At 42.2% G+C, this 26,584-nt stretch overlaps 1 protein-coding gene across 1 annotated transcript; it reads right to left on the reverse strand.

The window, feature by feature from the left end:
* Positions 3,760–24,895, reverse strand: LOC110390208 (fructose-1,6-bisphosphatase isozyme 2). Its single transcript, XM_021381447.1, has 7 exons — positions 24,676–24,895; positions 21,933–22,095; positions 20,979–21,071; positions 15,556–15,696; positions 14,218–14,355; positions 6,949–7,068; positions 3,760–4,600 (listed from the first exon to the last, which is right to left on the reverse strand). Exons 1-7 carry the CDS (start codon positions 24,846–24,848, stop codon positions 4,406–4,408), a joined length of 1,023 nt encoding a protein of 340 aa, XP_021237122.1. The 5' UTR covers positions 24,849–24,895; the 3' UTR covers positions 3,760–4,405.

The raw sequence follows: 26,584 nt of genomic DNA on the forward strand, positions 1-26,584 counted from the left end.
ATTGGAGTGCGAACTGGAACCAGTAGGGTGTAGCAAGCAGTCATGCCTGGGATCTGCCTCAGCGTAGCCCATAGCTCCTCTAGTGTGCACGGGAATTATCTCCTCATGGAGGCCTCGCCTCAGAAGTGATAAAATAGCCAGCAGATGACCGGTATAGCAGCTGACAAGAGTGTTCAGATCAGGCTTCACTTACCGGCCTGTGAGTACTTTGCTATCCCGGCCAATACCCTCTGCAAGTGCGCTCACTGAATGCCCTTATTTGACAGTCATGGTCAGAACTACAAAAGGTGCCACCAGAGACCCACTCAGCTTCTGATGAACAGGATCCTGCAAAACCATGATGCGAATTGCTGAGCTGAGGGGGAGCAACTCCGCAGGATGGATCTCAGCATCAATACCTATCTATTATGCTTCATTAAGTGTTAAAATCGGCTCAGTGGAGTCAGGCGTAATCCAAATACAGTCTTCGTTTAGGTCTTTATTGACACATTTGCTGAAATCAGATCTGTATTTGCAGCAAACAAGGAGTAAAAGCTGAAAAGCATTTCCAGTAGAAATGAGTGTAGTTTGTGAGCATTGTCCATGATGTCATGGAGCAGTAGGCATGGTCTCCTCAGAATGTGTGAGCTCCTGTTCTTCTTGATGACTGTTAGTATGAAGGCCCTCTGTCAATGTGTTGATTTTTACTTACATTTAAGCCTACAGATACATAGATCCCAAGTATGGAAAACAGATACTTTAAAGCCTTGCAGGTTTTAACAACTTTGTCATCTTTCCTCTGATTAATCATACACTTCTGCTTTAAATGCACCAATCACCCTTTTTTCTTTGTGAGCCAGATGGATAACCTGATTTAGTTAAACTAAGGTCTTAACTGTTCCTTATAATTATCCTGTGATTATACTACTTCCATTTTATATATGATTAAAAAATTTGCCTGATTTTTCTAGAAATATCAGTTGGCTTTGTTAAAAAGCAAGAGAACTTCCTGCATGTATGCTTTGTAGAAAACAGAATAAAATCCAGACTTTTGATGTAAATGCTCAAAGCCCAATTTCAAGCAGCATCCCCATTTCAGCTCTCTTGCTCTCCCAGGTGGATGCTAGGGTACCCCTGGAGACTGAGCTGGGCTGTGCTGCTGCTGTGGACCTGCAGTCACTGCTCTGCTGCACTGAGTTCTGAGGCAGCAGCCTGTGGACCACACCAGCACAAATCTGTTTCTAACCTCCAGCCTTGTGATTTTAGTCACGAGGCTGCCGCTTTTCTCTGTGCCTGGCTACTCAGGCAAGCTTAATTCCCAGTCCAAGTAACATGCAAAACAACTGCTTGTTTATTAGCGGTAGGGGGTCTCTGTTCTTTCTTCTGTTTTTGGATACAACCAATGTAGGTAGTTTGTTTTTATTTTACTTCTGAAATAGGTGAAAATATATCCTGAAATTTGTGCCATTTTGAGGTGCAATGTAAAGCACCAGCTTCTTCTACAAGCAGAGACAAAGTGCCTTTACCCTGAGCTCAGCCAACACCACTGTCGCTGGGTACCCTGTTCTGCATCAGCTCTGGAGGCAGCTGCAGGTGTATCCTCTTTTTCACCTCTGCAATCGCTACATGTGACTTCTAGATCCTTAAAAAAATGAAATAGAATCATTTTCTTAGCTGTCTAGCTGTTCTCACACAGCTGACCATGAGAAGTTGTGGTTCAGCAAACACAAGGGCTTTGCAGGTAATGACCCTACGCCACAGACACTCTGCCACTTGTGCCAGACAGCTCTGAGGATAAGAGCCTGAACAGGTCTGACACTGGGACAGGAAACTTTGAACTCTGGACTGGCGGTCTAAAGAGGGCCATCTCCAGGCCTGGAGGTGTGAGCTGGTGCAAGCTGGCATCTCCTGTCTAGAGTGCTGCTGTACTGCCTCCAGTGCTGTGCCCTTCCCCTTGTCCCTCTCCCCTGCTCTGCCAGCAGCAAGGTTTTGCCACACATAACAGAGGCCATGTAAACACGTAAGAAAACTGTTCAGGTTATGTAGGTTTAAAGTGGGACTTGGTGAAGAAAAACCGCAGTGCACACCAAAGAAAGTTGCTGCTTGCTTAATTTGTGTTTGGGGTTTGCACAGGCTGCTTATTGAGCTGAGATTATTTTCTATTCAGAGAAGATACTAATCTTGCTTTGCCACCCAGCAGCCCGCAATGGTGAGCTGTGTTGTCTGAGCATCAGCAGCTATCAGAACTGCAACTGTTTGAAACATCAGTCACACAGTTCTGGGCTCTGCACTGAAGGGTGCCTAGGATTGCACGCAGATTTTGCTATGGAACCATACTTAAAAGCAGCTCAGGTGCATTCACACTGAGGATAAGGCACTGAATGCCTGAAATGTTGCAGTATGCAGACAGTGGTCTATCTGTTCACACAGAAACACATATCTTAGTTGCTAGGGTGTGCATACCCACCACAACACAAATTTTATTTCAGCATGCCCCTAAAAGCAGTGGTTAGAGGCCCTGTGGTTACTCAGAGGATTACCAAGTCCCTGTCTTCCTTCCTGGCCCTTGGAAACAGGGCAGTTACCAGTGGCCCCACTTCTGAGTGGCACAGGTATTGCCAAAGTTTGAGACAAGCCTCAAGTTGTGCATGGGTTTAGATTTTCTGTTTTAGAAATGCAGCAGAATTTCTCAATATAATGTTGAATTCAGCTGCTACAGGTGTGTTTATATGGAGATGGGGGGGAAGAGAGAAAGAGACTACATATACGTATAAATATATATATGTAACATACGTATTTTGTTTGCCAGAAAACTAATGCGCTAGCTTTCATAGTCAGAGTACACAATTACATTCTCTGTGATGTAATTTCTCTGGCTGTTACCTACATCCTCCCAGCTTTTTCTGCTTCCACTTCATTCTCCAGGATTTAAGTGTTGCTGTGTTTTGTTGTTGATAGCAGACATTCGGGAAGCACATGACAAAGGACGGAGTAACAAGTACATGGTGTACCTGCTGATCCTAGGTGGGTGACACTGCTACAGCTTTACAGATAGATAAAGACCTGTAGAGAGTGTGCTGAGGCAGTACTGAAATCACATCCAAGCCTCTGTGATAACAATGCCTGGAGGTAAATACCCATTCCGTCTAATTTTACACCTCCATTTATTCAATATGAGACTTCTCTATGAGTAATAGAATATACCTGTAAGTTTAAAAATAACCACAGAGATTCCTTGTCAGGAGTATTTTTAACTTCTGTCCATGTCCTAATGTAGTTCACGGTGAGTTCCTAATAAAACTTTGTCTGGGCATGGCTGGGGGCATGGAGCAGGAAATGAGCAGATGGGGCAGGAATTGCTTAAGATAAGATGATCAAAAGAAATGTCCATCTGATGAGACCTGCAGGAGACAGGGGTTATAAAGGAATCAGTGTGCCTAACACTTGAAGTGACCTAAATATCTGGTTTCACTCTCTTTTTGCTTAACATAATTACATATTTCTTTTAATTAAGAATTTTTTTTTCTCATTGCTGAATGAATGCTTGCTAGTTTCAGAGTTCATTCCACATCTCCTTTGGCACTGTCAATCAGAGACCTGGTGGTAGGGCACCAGTAGAGTTGGGTAGGAATGGTAAGGTGTATAACAGGGCAAATGTGAATCTGAAATGAGAACCCTTCAAAGTAAAGGAAAATGGAGGTGCACCAATGGCTTTGAGGCAATAACTCACTTTCTGTTGCAGTGGACTACGGATAAATGGAGAATAGGTATGATTCCAGTGTCACATTTGCGGCAATGGTTTATTTTAATTTGTGCCAATGAAGGTTACATGTACATGTACATAACATCAGACATCTTCCCATTCATGTAAAAACTGACATTCCTTAGCAATGTCACTACTTTTTCATCTTTATTAATTACTTACTACATATATCATTTGGAGCTTGAAAACACTGTTTCAAACAGCACAAGACTTTTGGTCATCTCAGGACCAACGAAATTAAAAAAAAAAATCCAGAATAAGAAAATCCAGATAATGGTATTGTAAATGTTGGTATGAAAATCATGTCTCAAACAATGCCACCATGTAGTGTCAGATGTCTAGCTTCAGATCAAATGGGAATTCTGACACCATTCCCTTATTTTTGTTAATGTTATGTAAAGTATGTAGCTTCTGTTTATTAATTAGGCTTCTGTTTCTACATTTGCATTGCATAAATCAGAATGAAAGAATTTTTACACTTGTCTGCATGGAGAAATGAAACATTTGCTTTTCCCATCAGCCATTCTCACTATTTCTCTTGCTCTCATTCAGTGGGACATTCACAGAGAGGTGGGTGTTGAAATGCTAGAGTCCATCAACTTGAAAGGAATATTTTTACTGCACACTAAAGACAGATGAGCAAGGTCAGAAGTGGAAACGCTTTTAGCTGCTCTTCTGGTGTTTCTGTACACAAGCAAGATACTCATGCACATCATCTGGAGAACCGAGAATGAGAGGAACTCTCTGGTGAATGCCCTCAGGTTTCACATCCAGCACCGCCTCTGTCCCTGTAGTCGCTATCCCACCTGCCTGCTCGATGATGAAGGCCATAGGGTTGCACTCATAGAGAAGTCGGAGCTAGAAAGAAAGAGGGAACATGTAACTCTTTTTGGGGTGTTGATGTAATTACATCAAAGGTACATTACGAGAATGTAACCTGTGAAGTGCCTGTTGAGTAGCAATGTTTCTCTCTCATCAGTCTTTTCTTCTTTCCTCCTTTCATCTCCCTTCACACTTCATATTTTGACCCTACATCCACACATCAGCACCATAGTTCCCAAGCTGACATGCTCCTGTGCATCATCAGTGAAGCTGTGTTTTGTCAAAGATGTAAAAAGTAGCTGCTGAGCCCACAGACATGAGTGAAACACTACAGCCATCTAAGGTAATATTACTGCGGAAGGAAAGCCAAAGACTCTTCTAATGTGTAGGCTTTATTTGTTACCTCAGAGCGTGGGGTAATCACGTTGTGTTTGGTCAGGATATTTTGGAGTTTGAAACTTGATGCTCCCAGTCTCAAATTTCAGGTTTTGGTTGCAGCTCTTCAGAAATGCGATTAGGTACTGGTAGCTTCAATTCACACAGACAGTAACTCTGTTTTCAAAAGTAACTAATTTTTAAAGCGAATTTTCACTTTTAGTACAGAGACAAGTAGGCCATAGTATTTGTTCACATTGTTACACTCGTGTTCCAGTTAAATGCAAACTTATTTAGGACATATGCCAAAATACTGTGTATTCATAAGGACATAAATGACAACTAGTTATTTTTTAACAGACATTGCCTCTGTAGTTTTAGCTGACTGTTTCACTGACATTCTGAGTTACTCCTGTACTACACTGTTACTTCATATTATATTTAAAAGACTTTTCCCATGTGCAGAAGACAATGTTTTCTGGAGAAAAGGAAGTGTTACAGAATGCAACTGTAGAGAGAGGCAAAGAAATGGGTTGGACACAGGACTTTGCTACCCATATTCCCTTTATCACTGTGTTTGAAATAAAACGCTGACACATCGCAAACCTAAGTAACACATATTACCATCATTCTAAGCTTTAAAGCCCACGGAAATGCTGTTTCTGGTACAAGAACCCCATCTAGCAGGTAACATGGGTCCAACAGCCTTCATTGTTCTCCTTAGTGCATGGCCAGCTTTTGAAAGAGGCAGAAAACAGCAGCAGTACCAGTGTGGAACCATGTGTTGAGTTTTGTGTTTCTTCATTGTGACCAAAAACCAAAAATGGTTTTCCTTCAGACAATAGTGTAATTGCTGTATCATATATTTAAATCAAATTTGCCTGGACAGACATGCAGATCTCTTCTGTTGTGTATTCTGTTATTTTCCTGTTATCCTCATTTCCCAGATCTCTAGGATCTGCTGCTCTTCTGGTACATACACATTCACAAGGATGCAACAAGTAGTCCCCTGTCACTAACGAACTGTAGACACCAGTACACTCTGACATGAGCATAAGAGATAGAGCAAGTAGTTTTAAGAAGGTAAATTCTTGCACATGCCAACCAAGGATATAAATGCAATCAAATATAAGGCTTTAACTCTGGTGTTGACATGGGAGAAAGAAGGTCTTGGAGTCAGAACTCTGTGACTAATCTATTACACATTGAACTACCCATTTTCTAAATACGACCTGCAGGTTACTTGTAGTCCACAGGTCAGCTATATACACAGACTGCTTTTAAAGTACTTTTGTTTAGAAATTTGATAATAAAGTTATCTGATGCTGCAGGAGAAAAGCTGAGGTTGTCTATGGTCCATGATCCAGCACATTAATGAACTCACTGCGTTGCATTGCACTGCATTAAAACACAGTGTGCTCTGTACAGGTATCCAAATGGGATATTTGCACAGAATGTTTATCTAAAAGCACACAAATCTCACCTTCCACTGACAGAGTTTTTGCTCAGTTAGTAGAAACCTGTGTTTTCAAGGCTAGTGATAGTAAATTCAGTACCTCTGGAAACAGTAGGCAGGCAAGCTCAGCTGTCTAGCACAGAACAAAACCTTGGAGGGTTCAGCATATCCCCTCTGGACTCTAGTTGCCAGCAAAAAGGGCAGAGGTTTCCCTTTGATCAACATTTTATTGGCTAGCTATGGACAGGAATCTCAGTGACTTCTATCATAATGAAGTTATTTTCATTAGAAAAACGAGTAAAGCCTTTGATTTTAGTGAAAAACGTTGATCAGTCTGTAATATAAAAACAGAAAGAAACATTTCTTGCCTAAGTTGACAATTGTCTAAACTTCTCAATTAAATTGGATTGCTGACCATCATGTCCATTAACAATACTCTCCACAGATGGGACATTTTTATCTGTTTGTATATTAAACGATTCCTTTGCATCTCCAGGAAATCCAGAGGTATTCATTTGACTAAGATTACCAGAGAAGAAGTCAAATGACTTACCTTTCCTTTAGGACTCTTCTGATTGGCAGGATACATGAAGATCCCACCATACATCAATGTTCGGTGAACATCAGCTACCATGGAGCCCACGTACCTAGCACCATATGGGGAACTTCCATCCTGAAAAACATACAAATAAAGCATTATATCTACAAGGCTAGACAGCTAGTAGCACAAGAAAAAGTCATTTTATTATAAACCAGGTATCAAAGTGACTTAAATAATCTGTTGCTTATTGACACTGTAAAGGCCTACACCAGCCTGAAAATCAGATTTTGTGAGACCTAGCGAGGAGATTCTAAAATAAGTGCTTTAAAGAGCTGTATTCATAGTGTGGAAACTAGGCTGTCTGTAATTTAAGTGCAAAACAACTTGGTATCAACTGCTATCCTGTGAAAAAGTAAGTGGTGAAAAAAGATAGTGAGAGCTTCCTCACGTTATCAGAACAAGGTACCCATTTGACTTCTGATCTGTCACAGGTACCTAAGCTGGGGCATGAGGATGAATATCACTTTTCACTACAAGTCTAGACAGTTCCCAGAGGACTCTCAGCCTTTTACTTCTAGCTTATTTTCAAGTTGTGAAGCTGGTCACAGCATTCACTGTGGAGCTTAGACCGGGAAATAACAGGAATTTATTCATGAATGTAGTTTTCCTTACTCTCAGAACAGAAATTGACATTTCTGCTCATTTTTGTGAGAGCAATAAGGGAGATATTCACACCAGTTTCAGGTTTTCTGGCCATAAAAACAGTAAGATAGAAAATTCAGAAGAAAAGCAAGGTGACTTGCACAAATAAAAGAAATAAGCTCCACCAGAAGAAAAATGAAGCATCATGCTACATTTGCAAAGGAGAAATACATGATGCAGACATAAAATAAATAAAAGTTTTCTGAAAGCTCATATGCCAAGAAGTCTGATGGTCTTTTCGTATCTCTCACTCTGTCTTCAACAAAGCAGGGGTGGAATTTTGGCCTCCCCTAGAAAATCAGTGTATATACAGTATATACATGTTAAAATGCTAGAAGTTTGAAAAGACCTCTGCATGCTTTTTCTGGATCAGTTGCCTAATAAAATATCTCAGTGCTTTCTACAATGAGTACTAGTTTTAGAGAAACATATAAAGTGAGAACTTGTTTAGCAATGCCAGCTCCAAGAACCCAGATGTCACAAGTTAGCCAGCAAAATCATGAGGTCACCTAGGAGAGAAAAACATTCAAGTGAGAGGAAAAGGAGAAGTAGGAGGGGAAAATATAGATAAAGGAAAACATTTCTTATTTTGCAATCACTTTATCTAACTGTTCTACGCAGCTGTGAAGTTTTGATGTTCACCATCTCTTAAAATGGGAACAGATTCTCATGAATTTACACAGTATAAGGCAATACAACACTAGAAACTTGAGTTCTAAGTGTCAATGTGAGAGACTTAGATGTTTGTTACAGCTGGTAGTAAAACAGGAATAGAGAACTGTTCCAGCCTAAGTCATAATCCTTGTTCAGCTGTTCTTGTGCTACTTCCCAAAAGTCTTTCTTGTATAAACAATAAAAAAAGACTCAGTGGGTAAGACACAGCTTGGAGCTTTTGTATTAGATTTTGCTTAAGCCTGGCTCTTGGTCATACTACTTCTAGGCACAACTGAACAATGATTTCAAGTATTCAATCCCTAAATTTGCATGGCCTATACTCAAACAATCACATCTTCTGACTTCAAACAATAGCCTCTCTACCTCACAGTCGTTCACACTTGTGACTTTGCAGCTATAAAAATCTGAGGTCAGACAAAAACACCTTTAGAGGTGATTAAGAGAGACCAAATGTAGTTTTGGAAAATACACTTTTCATGGAAATACATGATTACAATCTAAATTTCTCTTAAAAGACAAAGAAACAAAGGAAGAGTTTTACAAAGTTTCAGAAGAGGACTCCAAGAAAAGTTTGTTAGACATTAGAAAAAGTCATAGGATACTGGTCACAAGCAGGCCATGCTTTGAACTGCTTTTATGACACTATCAGATAAGGAGTTTTCAGCCCATAAGCACACAACTTAATAAGCATGAGCTTCACAACTGAGCCACCCTGTGCACAAAGCATCAGACACTTTTGGGATATGCTGGATCTCCTGTTCACGTGCAGGTCATTTACACAATTTATGTGTACCTGGGCAATGTAAAGTGAGGCTAATGTGAGTCCACTGAGCATTTGCATTGCTTCTTACCCTGACAGAAATTCATCTTCTAGAAACACAGAGCTGAGATTGTATTCAGAAAAACAGAGAAGAGAAATCACTCCATTCTGGTACAGCAAACACTTGAACCACAGACTGAAACAAAATTTCCATTTCCCTTAGCATCCAGCTACCTGCTCAGGAGGAATAAACAATCCTTTTAGTTACTAGACATGTTACTTCTTGTTTCTCCAGCTTGGTTAATCATATATTTTTCTTACAAATGAGAAAGTTAGTAGGTGTTGCATAATTGTTGGCATATCACCCAGGCTTTCTTCTCAAACAAAATAACAGCATGAATACTAAGGGAAACTCAACCGAAGATTTGAATAGTGCCAAGCAGTGTGTTTGTCCAGTGGGAACTTTGCAATGTTACAGCTTATGCTAATGAAAAAGATGGAGAACTTTGATGTTCCCTTCACCTGAATTTGTGGCATTTGAGGAAGCTTGTGATTGCTCTTGGTTTCATCCTTAGCATTGCTTTTTTTGCTTTAACTGGGAAAAAAATGTGGCTCATAATAGACAGGTCTTGTGATTTTTTCTCTTCACAGTGTGATGGAAGACACTTTCTCACTTCTTTATTCTACAAATATCTGAAAACAATGTTCCTCTGCAGCAGCAGCTCAAGATTATGTTTTTCTTGCATATGTATGACAAATAGGAGAGTGGAGTGGCAAAAATCTTTTCTAGACTACAGCAGCGATAGACTGCATGCTCTCCTCTACATACATTTATGGTGACAAAAATATGGTGCTTTTCTTAGCTTTTTTTACATAACTTGTACACAGCTGGACTGGCTGGCAGAAGAATGCTTTCTGTACTTGATGGTAAGTTTTTGATGGCATTGCTAAGATGAGTCCTTAACCAAGGGGTCTCCATAGCATGACTCTCAGTCAACAGCTGCAATAAGACTCAACTTCACATGGTTGCAGGAAGGATTGGAGAACCTCTCCCATGAAGAAAGGCTGTGAATGATGGGGTTGTTTAACCTAGAGAGGATAAGGCTACCGTCAGGCTTTCTGACATTTTTCCAGTACTTAAAGGAAGCCTACAGGAAAGATGGGGAAGGACTCTTTACGTGGGAGTACAGTGACAGGACAAGAGTTAACAGCCTTAAACCAAAAGAGGTTAGGTTCAGATTAGTTACAAAGAAGAAATTATTTAATATGAAGATGGTGAGGCATTGGCACAGGCTGCCCAGAGGAACTGTGGATGCTCCATCCCTGGAGGTGTTCAAGGTCAGGTTGGATGGGGCCCCAATCAGCCTGATCTCATGGTGGTAACCCTGCCCGTGGCAGGCGGTTGGAACTGGATGGTCTCTTCCAACCTAAGCTCTTCTATGATTCTAAGTTAAGATAAAAATGAAGTGGAATAACAAAGTCAGGAAATGGTCACAGAACGTTTTAGAGTTCTATCAGGCAATCAGTGCCAACTAGGTGCTATGGCCCTAAAACCACTACTGGATGAAAAGACTGGAAAGGAATTTGTGCAAAAACAATTTCTAGCATAGTGGTGCCCATTATGCAGTGCAGAGGGAAAACAGGATGGATCAAATGAGAAAAAAAGCATGAGAAAGTTATAAGGGCTGATATTGTTGCTTAACCTCTTGGCTTAAAGTGGCCAGAAGGCCATAGAGTGAGAGTGGTCCTCCTAGTTGTGATGTCTCCCAAACCCAGCACAGCAGAAGACAGTCAGTCCTCCCTCAAGTCACAGACCTTCATGCAGTGTATGTCCAGTAGATACTCCCCCCTGTCCTTTTGTGTGCTGATGAAAGAGAGACCCAGATCAAATCCGTGTAATGCTCCAGTTGGGTGCTGTGCGGAGGGTGCATCACAAATGTAGCTCTAGCTGGGCTGTAGCAGGAGCTTGTGGAATCATTTGTGCATTGTGGCCATAATATCAGTGCATTGACCCCTTTCAGGCAGCTAGCCTTGTGACTTGGAGTCAGGACCTGAACTTCAGGACTTCAACAGACATGGAGAGAGGGACAACTCAATGAGTTCTTTGCCTCAGTCTTCACTGTCATTCAGGCTTCCCACACCTTTCATGACCCTGAGCCTCTCAGTGAGGGTCAGGGAAGAAAAATCCCTCCCACTGTAAGAGCAGCAGAAGTCCAAGACTGCCTCATGAGAATGAATGTGTACAAGTCTATGGGACTGGAAAACGTACATCCCAGTGTCCTAAAGAACTGGCGAATGTGGTTGCCAAGCCACTCTCCATCATATTTGAAAAATCATGGCTGTCAGATGAAGTCCCCAATGACTGGAAAAACGGAAACATCACTCACACTTTTATGAAAGAGAGGAAGGAAAACCAGGGGAACTATGGGCCAGTGAGCCTCGTGTCTGTGCCTAGGAAGATTGTGGAACATATCTTCCAGGAAAAGATGTTAAGACACACATAAAATGAAGAGGTGATCCAAGATAGCTGGCACTCTTTCCCCAAGGGCAGATTGTCCCTGACCAGTCCTGGAGTGATGGCACCAGTGGACAAAGGAAGGGTAACTGATGTAGTCTACCTGGACTTGTGCAAGGCCCTTGACACAGTCCTTCACTAAATCATTATCTCTAAATTGAAGAAATAAGGATTTGAAGTCTAGACTATTCAGTGGATAAAGAATTAGTTGAACAGTCACAACCAGAGGGTTGTGGTTAACAGCTCAATGTCCACATGGAGGCTGGTGATGAGTGGTGTCCTCCAGACATCCATCCTGGGACCCATCCTCAGTATCTTTATCAATTACATGTGGACAGTGGGACTGAGTGCACTCTCAGCAAGTTTGCTGCTGACACCAAGCTGAGTGGTGCAGTTGGCAAAGGAAGGGATGCCATCCAAAGGAAAAGCTTCCAAAGTGGGCCCACATGAACTTAAGGAGGTTCAACAAGGCCAAGAGCAAGGTGTTGCACTTTGGTCAGGGTGATCCTGGGTATGTGTACAGACTGGGAGAAAAACTCATTGAGAGCAGCCCTGATGAGAAGGTCTTGGGAGTTCTGGTGGACAAAAAGCTGGACATGAGCCAGCAGTGTGCACTTGCAGCCTGGAAGACCAACGGTATCCTGAGCTGCATCAGAAGACGGGTGGCCAGCAGGGAGAGAGAGGGGATTGTCTCCTTTTGCTCTGACCCTTGTGAGACCCCACCTGGAGTACTGCATCCAGACCTGGGGCCCTCAGCACAAGGAAGATGTGGTGCTGTTGGAATAGGTCCAGAGAATGGCCACAAAGAAAACCAACGGGCTGGAGCACCTCTCCTATAGAGAAAGATTGAGGGAGTTGGGTTTGTTTAGCTTGGAGAAGAGAAGCCTCCCAGGGGGACATCACTGCAACCTTCCAGTACTTCAGGGGAGCTTACAAGCAAAAGTGGACTGACTTTTTACACGGGTAGACAAGACAAGAGGGGATGGCTTTACAATAAAAGGGGAGACATTTAGGTTAGATGTTAGGAGGAAATTCTTTATGTAGGGGTTGGTGAGGCCCTGGCACAGGCTGCCCAGAGAAGTTGTGGCTGATTCATCCCTGGAGGTGTTCCAGACCAGGCTGGATGGGGCCCTGGGGACCCTGATCTAGTGGCTGGCAACATTGCCATGGCAGGGGGTTGGAACAAGATGGACTTTAAGACCCCTTACAACTCAAAGTCATTCTGTGATTCTACGGTTTTATGATTCTATGATTCTTTGAATCTATTATTCCGTGATTCTGTGATTCTATGATTCTTGGCATTGATTATTTAATGTGGGCTTTTTTGTTTGTTTTGTTTTTTAAACACTTGACTGGTTTGCAAAAACACAAATAAATAAATCCATTGCCAGTGCATTACAGTGAAGACATATCTCAGCACAGAGTGAGCAGAATGACAACAGATAGCTTTCTCTTCCCCAGCTTGGCCATTTCAGGAAGTACAAAAGTCATAAACTGGGCTTCCACTTCTCTCATAACTCTGAAACTTTCACATTTCAAAATAATCTCAGTGAATATATACAAGATGATGTGAGGTGATTCCCTCTGTAGTGACAATCTGAGTAACATGGGAAAGAGGCTTTGGTAAGACATCAGCATTGCCACTATATTCAATGTAGTAAATCTAGACTTTCAGCTCAGCAGGAACTTCTCAGAATACTATGTCTTGAAATCTTCCCTGGTATGGCACTCTGTAGCTTTCTAATGGATACATGGACTTTTACATAAGCTCTGTGCAAGAATTCTTGACAACTAATAGCTTAAAAAAAAATAATCCAGGGAGCTTTTCTAACAGGAAAGCATTAAAATCATCTTACTAGACAAATTCAATTCTGAGTGATGACACTTCACGGTATTTTATTATGACTTACTGGGTACATAGCTATGCTTGTCAGATAGCTTTTAGATTTCCCCACTGAGAGACTGTATTGAGTCCTCCTAGCACTGGCCATAGAGAGCTGCATTTTCTCATGATAATGTTCATCAGGAAAAAGACATTCTCAGTTTTCTCCCTCTGAAGGATACAGTGTAAGAGGGTGGTGAAACTGTGCCTTAACCCTTCTCCTGTAAGTATTTTCATGCTCTATATGATGCATATAGACAGTGTAAGAGTTATGGCACATTTCCCAGATGCAGGCATGTACAGGAAAATGACAGTGATCCCACCTAGATGCCTGGTAACCCCTTCTGTGAGTGGAATCTAACTCCATTATGTCCTGCTGCATAAATGACTGAGCTGCATATTTATTCATGATAGAAAACAAGGGCATGCCCACATTTTCCTTGCATGGTTTCTGAGCTATTTTGTTTTTGGTTTTTTGGGGTTTTTTTAGAGAGTTTTCATTTACAACACACTTTCCCCCAGGCAGTAGTGAACAGGCTATGAGTTTACTTTCTGAAGTATAAGTTACAAAACTTGTCAGGGTACTAGAAGCCAACGCATACGATACATACCCAAAAATGGGATCAAATGTTTACAAGAGGCTAAATTCAGAGATGTCTTCAAATCCCTTCCCATTACTCTGGACTGTATGCAAGGCAGTACTGGCCAGCAAACAGTATATTGAGTACAGTGCTAATATTTTCTTACCTCAGGGAATTTCTTCTTCTTTAAGTATTCTGTCATTGCAGGATCAAAATACTTTGCATAACCTTCATTGAGACTGTAAATCTTCCCTTTCTTCTTGATTTTAACATCTCTATCAACCAGGATAAATTCTCCGAGGGCCTACGGAAGGACAGGGGAGATCAGTTACAAGCAAGCAGCAGAATGTTTTGTTGGCTTCCCATAACAGCTGTCACAGTAGTGACAGCAGAAATACTAACACAGCTTGGCCCTTTCAGCACTAGACTTGTATACAACTTCACACTATTCAAACAGAGCAGAAAGCACAGAATCTGTTTAAAGTTAATGAAAACTTGTTTCATTGGTAGCATAAACAAAAAGCAGTATGCCTTCATTAGCTAGCTTAGTTAGCAACACCACCCAAACCTGAAACATATAGAACGTTAGCATCCACAGATCATGAGGTTACAAATGAATAAATTATGCTCTCCTTTGTTTTTTGAACTCCCCTTGACTGTCTTGTGTAAATATCTTAAAGTGAATGTGGTCAGTTCCTCCCAGATGCTGCTGCCTGCAGTTGGAGCGCGGCCTCCACCTTTACCCTATCTATCTCCAACCAGATCAGATCTATTCAGATCCCAGTTCTTCCTGCTTGGATAGAGCTTATTTGCAAAGATTAAGAAGAGCTTTGATTATAATGCACCATTTTATTAAAAACAATTCCTATATCATTGCCTAAATCTAAAACCAGTTTTTCAAACAAGCAGTCTCCTCCATTCTTCCAGCAACATTTGTAGGGCTGAGCAGCAATGGGCAGCACAAGTCTGATCAGGTGGTGACAGTATGGCTTTTGCAAATTGCTAGGTATGCAGCCTGGAGGACTTAGCCATAAAACTACTTTGCACTAAGGAATTCAGGCATCACTCCACTTAACCTCTATCAACAAATGGTCCCTGCCCCAGACAAAACACTGAAGATGTTGAGGTTCTATAGCAGACAAGAAGCAAAACCAAGAAAATAGCAGGAATCCTTCAAGTTGAGGCAAAGATACTGTTTGGAGTGAATCTTTTGAAGCGTTTCTCTGTGCAAACCAGCAGTCTGGTTTGAACGAACAGGGTCCCAGATGTTGTTTAACTTAAAATCTAACTCTCAGAACAAAGAAATCAAGCAGAGGCAGTGAACCAACATACTCACAAATTACTAAGCACGAGTAAGATGGCAGTGGGATGCTCCAGGATGAGGGTGAAAAGAGAACAGCATAGATTACCTAGGTTACAGACAAAACGAGCAACAAAAGAGAGCAGACCCAACCACGGGAAGCTCTAAAAGACTGTAGCAATGTTATTAACACCAGAACTGTACCGGATCCAGCATGAAGCAGTCCACTCCTTGCCCGGTGGAGAGGGCGACCAGCGTAGCGCTGCCGTACAGGGCATAGCCTGCAGCAACAATTTTGCGCCCAGGCTGCAAAGCATCTTTTTCAGAGGGCTCATCATCTGTCTCCTAAGGAAAAATTACCATTGGACTGGAGGTTGAATTCTTGTAAGAAACAATAAAAACAACACTGAAATAACAGCTTGGAGTAGATTTCCTTTTTGTGTCTTACCCTTTGAAGCAATCAAAATAGAGACTGTTCTCACTAGCTCAAGGCAAGTTCAGTACAAGTAAATGTGTGTGCTCGGACAGGGCAGTGTGAATTTGTCATTTCATGCATGTAATGCAATCAGTATGATATCTGCCACAAAACTGATACCTGAGCAATGCAGCCTAGTATATTAACTCAAGATCATCATAAATGTGAGACAGAACAAAGCTACTAATTTTCAGTAAACTTAACCATAAGCAATCATACTGATATCAGACTGAAGGAGTCAGTCATGAGGTGAGTGTGATAATTAATACTGCATACCCTGCACTGCAGAGAAATTGCTTCCATTAAGGCAGAGTAAAAGGGCAGATGCTGCAAGGCAGTGAAGCCAAGATCATGCCTTTGTCTCTGCTGAGGAAGAGATAGGTAACTGAAGTGACAATATAAGTGCTCATATATACATATAACAGAATAAACATCTTTGCGTAAGTAATGTGTGTGCATATGTAGGTTTGCATACGTAACTGCACAGAACTTTCACATGGCATTTTACTTCAGGCTTTTAATCTGGCAACAGTTTCCATCTCTCATATTACCATTTGGTACTGCAGTTATTACTGAAGAAGAACATGCCAAGCAAACCAGGCACAAAAATTTCTAGCCAGCTCCAGGGGTGTGCCTCAGCCACAGTTTAGGAGAGACTGGCGAAAGCATGTGGGAAGGCTGACTCCAGCCTGCTCTTCCTGACTACAACATAGGTAAGAATGGTTGATATTGATGTTTCTTAAAGAGCTTCTCATTTGTGGTGGAGTTTCTATGGAAGTTTTGATATTGGTTCGCTGGGAATTAAAATGAGAATCTGCTCAGACCCTTTACTGAGGTCCTGATTTAGCATTTTATCATTCCAAATTCATACAGTTTCTCAGTGGTTGCATGGGCTTAATTAGATTGAGTAGCAACTAAATAGAAACAGCAGGCCTAGCCCAAAATATCTCGTTAAAATATAAAAACCACTGGAGAATGTTTTGTGCAGAAAATAAAATATTTGATAAATATCAATTGTATTATTTACAAAATCAAGAATGTCTATTAGAGCTATTTCCAAGGAAAAACAACCTCCCACACCAACAAAAAGAAAAATTTTCTGCTCTGGCAAGAAACTCTTAGAGGGTCCCAGCAAAGTCAAAGTGTTGGGGTAACCTGGGAATCCTGTTAACCATAGGATAACACCACCTATAGGAGAGCAGGCAGACATGTGACATCAGAAGTACTTCTTTCAAATATCTGAGGACAATGATTTCTCATCAGAATGTTTTTATTTTCAACTGGAAGACTTTGGTTGAAAGAATTTGTTACTTTATTTTACAGATCTTGGAGCTATATTTTGTTCACAATTATTTTTAATACTATTTTGTCAAATCTTCTCTGGAGAAAATAACTAGTTGCCAATTAGATCTTCATGAAATATAATGTAAAAATATACCTGGTATGCAGTCCTTTAGAAATATTCTGTGCTAAACTGCTTATTCAGAAAGGTTACATGCATGTAATGAAGTTTAAAAGTCTGTCTGTATGTATCAGAGCTAGGAATACTGACTGTTTACTTGTTGACTAGCTGTTAATCATCTGCTAAACAATTCTTTTTAAGAACCAACTATTACAACCTTCATAGCATCTTCTCTTTCAAAACTATATCCCTCTGGCACATACATCTCAACATTACTGACATTTGTTGCCTATAGTAGATGGATTGTTTGCAACCTTAAATGCAGAATTAAACATACATTTACACAACTAGCTGCAAACATACTATGTTTTTTTATAGTATTTTTTGTATGCTTTCCTCATTAAAAAAATACCATTTTGTATAAATACATGAAGATATGTGTTTTATAGAACACGGTGTATAAACAGCTTCCAGAAGGAAGAAAAAAGTTTAGTCTCAAACAAATATTTTGCAGAGCTTGCTGGAATGTAAAAAAGTTAGTGATCAGCTGGTATTTCCTTGCTAGCACTGCAGGAGCTTTGTCCTGCCAAGTGCCATGCACTGTGGAACAAACCAGGGATTTACACTGACTCTGACAGCGGATGAATATTTTCACTTCTTTCTGGTGCACAGATAGATTTCCTTTCTACTGTGTTTTGACTATGAGATGGAGGTAACAAAATTTCTTTGTAAGACTTTATGCAAATGAGTGAAATAGAGATTGTCTTTTACTAGCTATTACAAGCTTTTACACAGCCATTTTAGCTCTTTGTTGTCATGAAGCAGATGAAAGATAGAGTCTGGCTGCACAGGTACCCTAGATGATATCTGAGTCTAAATTTTTTTACATGTAAGATTTACCAAAATACATGATTTGCCCACAGCAGCACAGGGAGCAGCTTTGGGAAGCCAGGTTTCCAGGTTTCCATTCATATCACGTGTTTAATGAATACACATTTGCCCTGAATCTTTACACCTTCCCCATGAGGGGCAACATGAAGTGGGAGGGGGCAAGGAGGAGCAAGGAAGGCATTGTCCGCATGACAATGGAGGAGGGGAAGAAAAGCCATCTGATGCATGGGGCACTGCTACAAATTAAAATTCAACAAAGAAGTAGAGCTTCATAGTCTGTATGTTGACAGTCAATTGGGAATTGTATTGTTAGGTCTGTAGCACGAAAAAATACAGAAGGAATCCAGGGAAAAGTACGTACTATCACCACATCCTGACACTCCACCAGGTAAGAGCACCTCAGAGACAGTAAAATGACTGCCAAGGTCTTACTCCTCGCCTGGCTTATTCTGAGTGCACCCTTTAGCTCCACTATTCTGAATTTTCTGGTTATTTTAACAATAACATGCCCACTTCAGAAAGTAAAACCCAGGTGGAAAATGAAATAAATCTAAGATGGAACTTATTTCTTGGTGGTTTCTCTAAGAAACAAATGCATTGGTGGCCCTCAATCAGGAGCAGCAATAGGTAATCATTTTCAGTTTTGAAATGTATTGGCCAAGTCTAGTCTTTATAGAAGAGTGCTGATAATCCTCAAGCGAATAGTTCAGTTCTAATATCCTCAAGCTAATTTTTCAGGAGTGTGTGCCTTTGGGAATGGAATTAAAGTGTTAATGTGGGAATAACAGCAGTGCAGTTGACTGAGAACTTGCAGTTGCCTTGCAGGCACTAAATATCAGAGGTGCTAAGAGTCATCCACTGGAATTAGAATTATTCTAGCTTTTCCAAAACAGCCTTCATGTGCTTTAAACAGATTGAAAAAAATTTACAGTTTCTTTATTAAATGATTCTCATTCCATGGGATAAACAATCCTCCAGTAATAATTAATAAAGCTCTTATTATTATTCACTTATTTTAAAAAGTTAAATGGAACTGAAGTTAATAACGTTGCTGTAAAATTGTCTTATCTGAGAGAAAGGCACATTAATTACCATCTACTTTAGAAACAGCATTCTAACATCCAACAATTATCCAGTGGAAGTCCACAGATGCAGTGCTGTTTCTAACATTTTCTGACATTATACTTTTTTCCTGTAACCAAAGAACTGTGTTTCATCACAGCAGCAGTATTTTCATTTGGATATGAAGAATTTATATCAAACAAATTTTTTCTTTCTGAAGTTCTAAAATATATCTACCCGCATGAAAAAAAAAACAAACAACCAGGAACGTAGGTATTTACAACAAATGAATTAACCGTTAACAGAAATAACAACAAATACAGAATGATCAGAAAATTAATTGAAAACCTTAGTGTTTGGAAAGGACTCAAGTTCTTTAGGAAATGTTTCTGTTCTGCCACTGAACCCTAAGGAAGGTTGGGCAGCCCACAGTTCTCACATGTCTCATCAGGTGAGCTAAAGCTTACAGAGAAGTCGGGTCTGTATTTCAACCTGCCATGCTGTATGAATCACATGGAGCACTTGCTTTTGTATTTTTGCAGAGCAACTTAAAAACGCTTCTGAACAGAAAGCTAATGTTTAGCGTTTGTGACACAGTGCCCTCCACAGCTACTGCCTACCTTAAAGTAGGAAAGCACTACAGTATTTTTAGCTGTCTTTACAGGAATACGTGGAAAGACTGAGGGTCCCTTTGCATGCCATCAGGACATGTGGCATGGATTGCTAAGGTCTTTCCTACAGAAAGGGGCATGTTAGAAGCACTGAAGGTAGTCCCTCAAGCCATAGACAACATGTTGTTTCAGAATTCAGGGATATCACAGTCAGTCATATGCCAGCACTCTGGATGTGCCATGACTCCGTTCAGGCTGTGCCACAACTATTTGGTTTATCAGCACATGTGTGCTCAATGGCAATGGTGGCTTTGTCTACCATAAATGTAAAAGATAAAGATTGTCTGGAAAATGATGAGTTAAAATGCAAGAGAGGATTTTAAAAGCACATCTTTATACTTTTGAAGCGTAGTGTCTGAGCCTGCAAGCATTTCTTTGCAGTCATGAGAACTGCAAATGTTTCTTCAAAATAATGATGGCTGAGGGTCTCTTGTAGTCATATGACTGTGAGCTCAGTCTTTAAGCAAAACACCAACTGCTGGGAGATTAGCAGTCGAGTCACAAGACTCAGTATGACTGTAGCTATTAGCATTTATTAATTGGCTGCGCAGTTACCACTCTGTGCAACTCTGTGGAAGGGGACCTGTTGGCCAGGCTCCGGCAGCTGTACGTGACAGCTTCCTCTGGCCTCAGGTGTCCTCCAATGCTAGCATGTGCATAAACACCCATCTGCAACCAGCATGGAAACGTGCACCAGGAGGCTACTGCAGCACTAGCAGTGATAGGGCCCAGGCAGGGCCTCAGCCCACACTGCTCAGGATCTAGTATGATAAACACTAACTGGTAGACATGCGACAGCCCTCAGCCCTCCTGCAGCGAGGTGAGCTACCCCACTGCCTGTTGGTGGGAGGGTCTTATTTAGGTGCCAGCGTGTGTGGAAGAGAAAAGTGCTGTTAGCCAGCAACGTCTAAGAGTCCCCTTCCAGGGAATTCAGGAACGGGTGAATTCAATTCAGCATGGGTGAACCTCATGTTCTACCTCTTCTGCTCTTTGCAAAGCTATGATGAGCCCAAAGACACATAAAGTATCAAGGAGGGAAACTGAGCAGGTTGATACACCTTGATACATCCAAGCCATTTTGCTTTTGCCAAGAGAAATCTGCCACGTGCTTTGTTTGTTCTCTTACCTTTTTGTAGATAGCAAATATTGTTCCTATGGGTGCCAAGCAGTCTATATTAGATGAGCCATCTAGAGGGTCGAAGCACACCACGTATTTACCCTGAAACAGAAAGGGCAAGGGAAGCATTAAATGTTGTGTTGTCCAGTTGTCTCGTGCTGCTATTTCCCTTCACTTAGTGACTCCCACATCCATGTCTGCATGCAGCCCTCCAGACATACAAGGCCCAGCAGAGAGGGCTGGCCCGCGGACTCAGATGGCCCTGCAGCACCACACCTCCCCTGCCAGGGAAACAGGAGAGAGCGGACTTCTGCTCACACAGCACAAAGTCTGCCGACAGAAAGAGCAGTCCTCTGTTTCCAGGTCATGTGAGAAGTCTGAAGGCAGAGGAGACAAGCCATTCTGGAAGCCAGCAGCTTGCCTGAGTACATACTTGCCTGAGTGCTGCTTTGTTCTGTTACATTTGGAATCAAAGGACTTGTTGATAACATGCGGTTTGAGGACAGAAGAAAGAAAAACATGAGGAAGGGGTCGGCTATGTGAGCATGAGCAACAATAGGATCCCTCCTGGGGGAGCCCTGTGAGGCAGCCAGGTGCCCCCTCTAGCCCTGTAATGCAAAACCCAGCCCTGCCGGCCTCAGCCTTCCAATTCACTTTATCTCACCGAGATACTAATGTAATCCAAAACTGTAACACCGGCGCCCAGGGAATGTAGTATACACACGGATCTGGAAGTTAGGTGCGTTAACAACTCTGAAATAATTATTTCCCCCTGCTCCAAGCTTTAATAACAACTTTTCCCTCCACAGCTCCTTCCGCTGCTGAAAACGCGCCGTTCGTCCGAGTCAGTGACGCAAAGCAGCAGCGCCGCAGACGCTCCCGACTTTCCACGAGGGCGCTGGCCCGGCCCTCTTCCCTAAGCACGAGTGCCCCCTGCCGCCGCCCGGCTCCCGCAGCACTCACCCGCTTCTCCTTGGGGGTGATGAGCGCCTCCTTGTTCTCCTCCGTCACCAGCACGCAGGTGCTGTAGGAGGACTGCAGCATGTTGATCACCAGGGAGTTGGACAAGACGTCCAGCTTCTTCACCTCGTCCCCAGTCACGTTCACAGTGCCTGCTATGCCGAACCTGGGGAGAAGGGAAAATGTCTCCAGGGGATTTTCAGAGAATCACGGGTTAGGGTAGCTCTGTCCTCTCACCTTCCCTCTAACCTTGGGATTCAAACCATCAGGGTGCATTGGGAGGTGGTTGCTGTTGCTAGAAACTGTGTGTGAACAAGGGAAAAAGGTGATAGGATCGTTCTGGGGCCTCACTGGGGCCCCTTTTCGCCCCTCTGGACGCTCTTGAAGCCAGGAGCAGAGCCCACAGCTCCACTGGCAGGTGCCAGGCTTGCCTGGAGCCCCAGGAAGGGCCAGCAGCAGCTTTGGGAATGGAGAAGGGACTTTCACCATTGGTCCCACCTGCTGCTCTCATCGCTGCGCAGAGCTCCCGAGAGCCCTCCATCCTTCAATCTCCATCCAGCCCCAAAACCAGAAGCTTCAGAAAAAATTCCAGACCATTCCCTACTCAAAGCCATGCCTCTAGATTTAGTCAGTTTATTCACCCATTTTATGCAACAATTGTTGGCTAGGTTAGGATGATGCTTTCATTCTACATCCTGATTTTATCAGTGTGCTGATTATGCAGAAAATAGTAATACATATGTCTGTCTGGATTTTATATCTATGTCTGAAACAAAAAGAACTCTTTTAACCTGATGTGTTGGGTCAGGGCAGCTCAGAAATATGAAGGAAATCTAGACAGCATTTTTATTCGCTATGAAAAAGAAAAAAGGAGGGCGGAAAGGGCTATTAATTAATCCCTGTGGCATAGGTCAGCATCAAGCATTAGCTGGTAGGGAAAGGTTTTTTCTCTCATTCAAAGCCAAAAGCTGCCTGATCTTTCCAGAAGTATTGAGCATTTCAGGTATTACCATTTTAGAATGCTGAGTTTGAGGCACTAGAAAGGAATGTGATTTTCTGGGCATGCTAAGCATCCAGTCTCCAATTACCGTGTTTGTAGCTTTGTAAAGTCCTTCAGCTTTGAAAGACAAATTTGTTAAAAACTCATGCTGAGCTATCTGACATCAAAGAAGTCACTTCACATTCTCCTGTTTGGAGAAGGAAGTAAAAATAAGAGCTCTCTAGCTGCATTTTTCTCTAATGAAAAGATCCCAGGTCTCGCTTATGAGACGAAGGCACAAATGCAGATGGATGGAAGCCAGTCACTGTCATTGAAAGTTTGCAACAGAAATTTCCAGAATTTCATGGCTAGTCACAGCAATTTGAATGATACATGTCACTCATCCATGTGTTTGGATATTTTAAATATTTCTTTGTCGTTACATGAAAATTTTTGTTAGTAGAAATAGCCATTTACTTATTGATATAATGGATGTTTGCCTTCTAAAGGGAGACTCCTGTAGCACTGAGACTGTATCTGTGTGTCCTGTGTGCAAGGGGACTATTCCACTTCTAGCCTATCAAACAGTGGTTCTCTCCATATAGAAACTGTATACTGAAACATAGAAATTAGGTAAAAGCAATACTTCCTCTAAGTCAGGGAGGCAGAACAGCTAAGATTCACCAAATGGAGGCAAAGTATAGTTTACCATTGAAACAGCAGCGGAGCCTGAGGCTGCTGCTGACGTTCAGCGTACCTTGTGTCCTCTCTACAAATTACAGTCCATACCTGTAAAGTGACTGTGGCAGTACTGAGACACTGAATTTTTGGTTGGCAGAGATCACTGAGGACTCAGCAGAAGTACAAAAACCCCAGGGTGTTTTATGCTGTGGTGTTACCACAGGGAAAAAAAAAAAAAAAAAGGGATAAATTACAAACAAACATCGTCTTTCTTACACGGCTGTCTTCCCTGTCTTCTTTATGCATTCATGCATACATATGTACACAGGTATGTATGCAAATATGTATTTCAATACATAAACAATAATTGCATATTTTAAATACAGAATTTTATTAGGACTTTCCAGCTACCTGAGCTGCTTCTGAGCGATCAGTGTTAAAAGGCTGACACTGAGGTCAGTCTCACCTGGCTGTGTGAAGAGCAACTCAATTAATTCCAGGTTTTGCTAAGGCAAATCTTTATTTGATTTTCTAAATGACTACATGCCAAATTATTCCATTTGTTTTTCACATAGGACCTTTTAGGACTCCACACCTATAACCCTGATAGTACTGAAGGAAGAAAGGGAACATACCCACATGCGACAGTGCTTCTCACAGAGCTGTTGTTTTAGAACTTCACTTACGCTGCAGTCAGGCAGAACACTATTGTCCCAACACAGAAGAAGCCCTGGCTGGCACTGCTCAGCACTGTGCTCAACTGCCAGTAGAAACAGTGCAGTGCGATGTTTGGCACATTCACAGTAAATTTAGAAATACATCAGTGCCAACATTTACAGGGTATAATGAAGAGAACAGCAAAGTCCTGAACCATACTGCAGAAGGGAAGCCAGTCTAAGTGTTTATCTTGCACTTGATGTTAAAGTGCTCCAAAAAGAGAGATCTGCTGCTTACCAGTCCTAGCAACCCATGCCCTGACCTCCTTCCTGCAGTCACTTGGACAACACTGCCCTCTTCCCAGCCTCTCGGTGCAAGCAGCTCCCTCTCCACCTCCCCCTCCTCCTCATACATCTAAGTAGGACTCACATGTGGGCAAGGCCTGCCTTTCTGACTGCAGAGGAAATGGCCTTTATGGCAGTCAGCATGGAGTTGAGCAGCTGTGTCAGCTCCCCGGTGGCTCCCTTGACTCGCCGTCCCTTCTCCATGACGAACCGTGTGAGAGTCAGCATGTCTGTTTCAAAGGGGGTTTTGTCCGACATTTTTGCTGGATACCAGTGCTCCTATCTTCTTGGCTGGACTGGGTGCTTTCTAGCCGTGTGGAGATACCCAGCAGCTGGTTTATTTTGAGGGGAAGCTCCTGGCTGTGCTGCCAGTCATAGTTTATTCAAATGTTCTGGGGACCATGTGATGGGGTCCCAGAATAGCTGTGTCCAGGCTGGCTCCATTCTCCTGCAGGCAGCCACTGCTCCGCTGCCCTCTGCACACCCCCCTTCCTGGCTCACAGCTGTCAAAACACACCCTTGTGGTGCACTGGCTGCTCTTAGCAAAGGCTCTGACTAGCCTCGTGGCTGAACACAGTCCTCCTGCAGCAGCAGGCTCAGAGTTGCAAGGCAGGACAAGCCCTGCACAATTTGTAGAGTGCCAGAAACAGAGGGGTGACAATTGGGTGCCCTCTCATCACCTTGTCCCCTGCCTGGCCATCCCTTCTGGGCCCTCCACAATGCTGGCATGGGGACCAGGCTGCATGGCACTTCCCAGAGCAAGATACTGCTCTGTGTCTGAAGCCAGAAGGCCATTTAACGACCTAGCACAGAGGTTTGGAAATTAATCCAATATACATGTAAAATGGTTCAACCAGGGCTAAGGCTTGGGTACTCCAAGATGTTTTGCATGATGAACTATAGAATGAGAGCACTGAGCATCCAAACATGCATCTATTAAAGGTGCTTTTTTTTTTTTTATTGCAGCTCCAGTCCCATTTTAATTCTCAGCTAGGTTGCTTCTAATGTTATACTGTTTACATGAATGAAAAGTACCGAGTGAGTTATGGCTTCAATGCTTCCTGAGTAATTGTCCCTTCCTTAATCTACAAATGATACTTATCTGATTTTATCTTGTCTCTATCACAGTTCTGTGGTTCTGTGATTCTATGCAAATGTAGATATGTCTCACTTTGCGATTACACTACAGATAATTCTGCCATCAATTCCTTGTAAGCAATAAACCTGGAACACATGGCACTTGCATGAAGGCGAATAGAAATGCAGTGAGTTAGGCACATGCTATCATCTGGAACACTGGAATTACAGATCTCAATTGTAGCTCTGTTCTCCCACTCACAGGAGGTAATCAGAGCAATCACATGTTGTAGTCTTCATTTTACTTATTGGTAGCACTCTCTTATTTTTAAGATAAGGGTCTGGAAAGCCCACAACAAAATTAGAAAATCTGAAGTTAAAGCAGAAAGTTTCAATGAGATTAATTTTTATCAATCACTGAAAGCAAATTACTGGGCTAGAATCATGCCAGGAAAGAAGAAATTTATTTAATCAACAGAACTTGTATTTAGCCTTATTTTTGTTTGTAGGAGCTGCAGCTCTAGGCCAAGAGTTCTGACATCCCTTTGCATTCCCTTTTTTACACTTCATAATTCCTCATGATTTTCCTAAAATTCTCTCTTTCCCTATGTGTGATGCATCTGAATGCAAAGATTTTCTACTTTGGAGGTCACTGGCTCCAGCCCCTGCTCAGGCAGGCACGCGCAGAGCAGGTTGTGCAGGATTGCATCCCAGCAGCTTTTGAAGATCTCCAAAGAAGACTCCACAGCCTCTCTGGGGAGTGTGTGCCAGTGCTCTGTCACTGCACAGTGAAGAAGTTTTTCTTCATGTTCAGATGGAAATTAACAGTGTTCCAGTTTGTGCCCACTGCCTCTTGCCCTGTCACTGGGCAACTCTCAGGGTAAGGGGGAGGTGAGCAAGGCTCCTCAGATGGAGTA

This window comes from Numida meleagris, chromosome Z (assembly GCF_002078875.1).
Source record: "Numida meleagris isolate 19003 breed g44 Domestic line chromosome Z, NumMel1.0, whole genome shotgun sequence".
NCBI classification, from domain to species: domain Eukaryota; kingdom Metazoa; phylum Chordata; class Aves; order Galliformes; family Numididae; genus Numida; species Numida meleagris.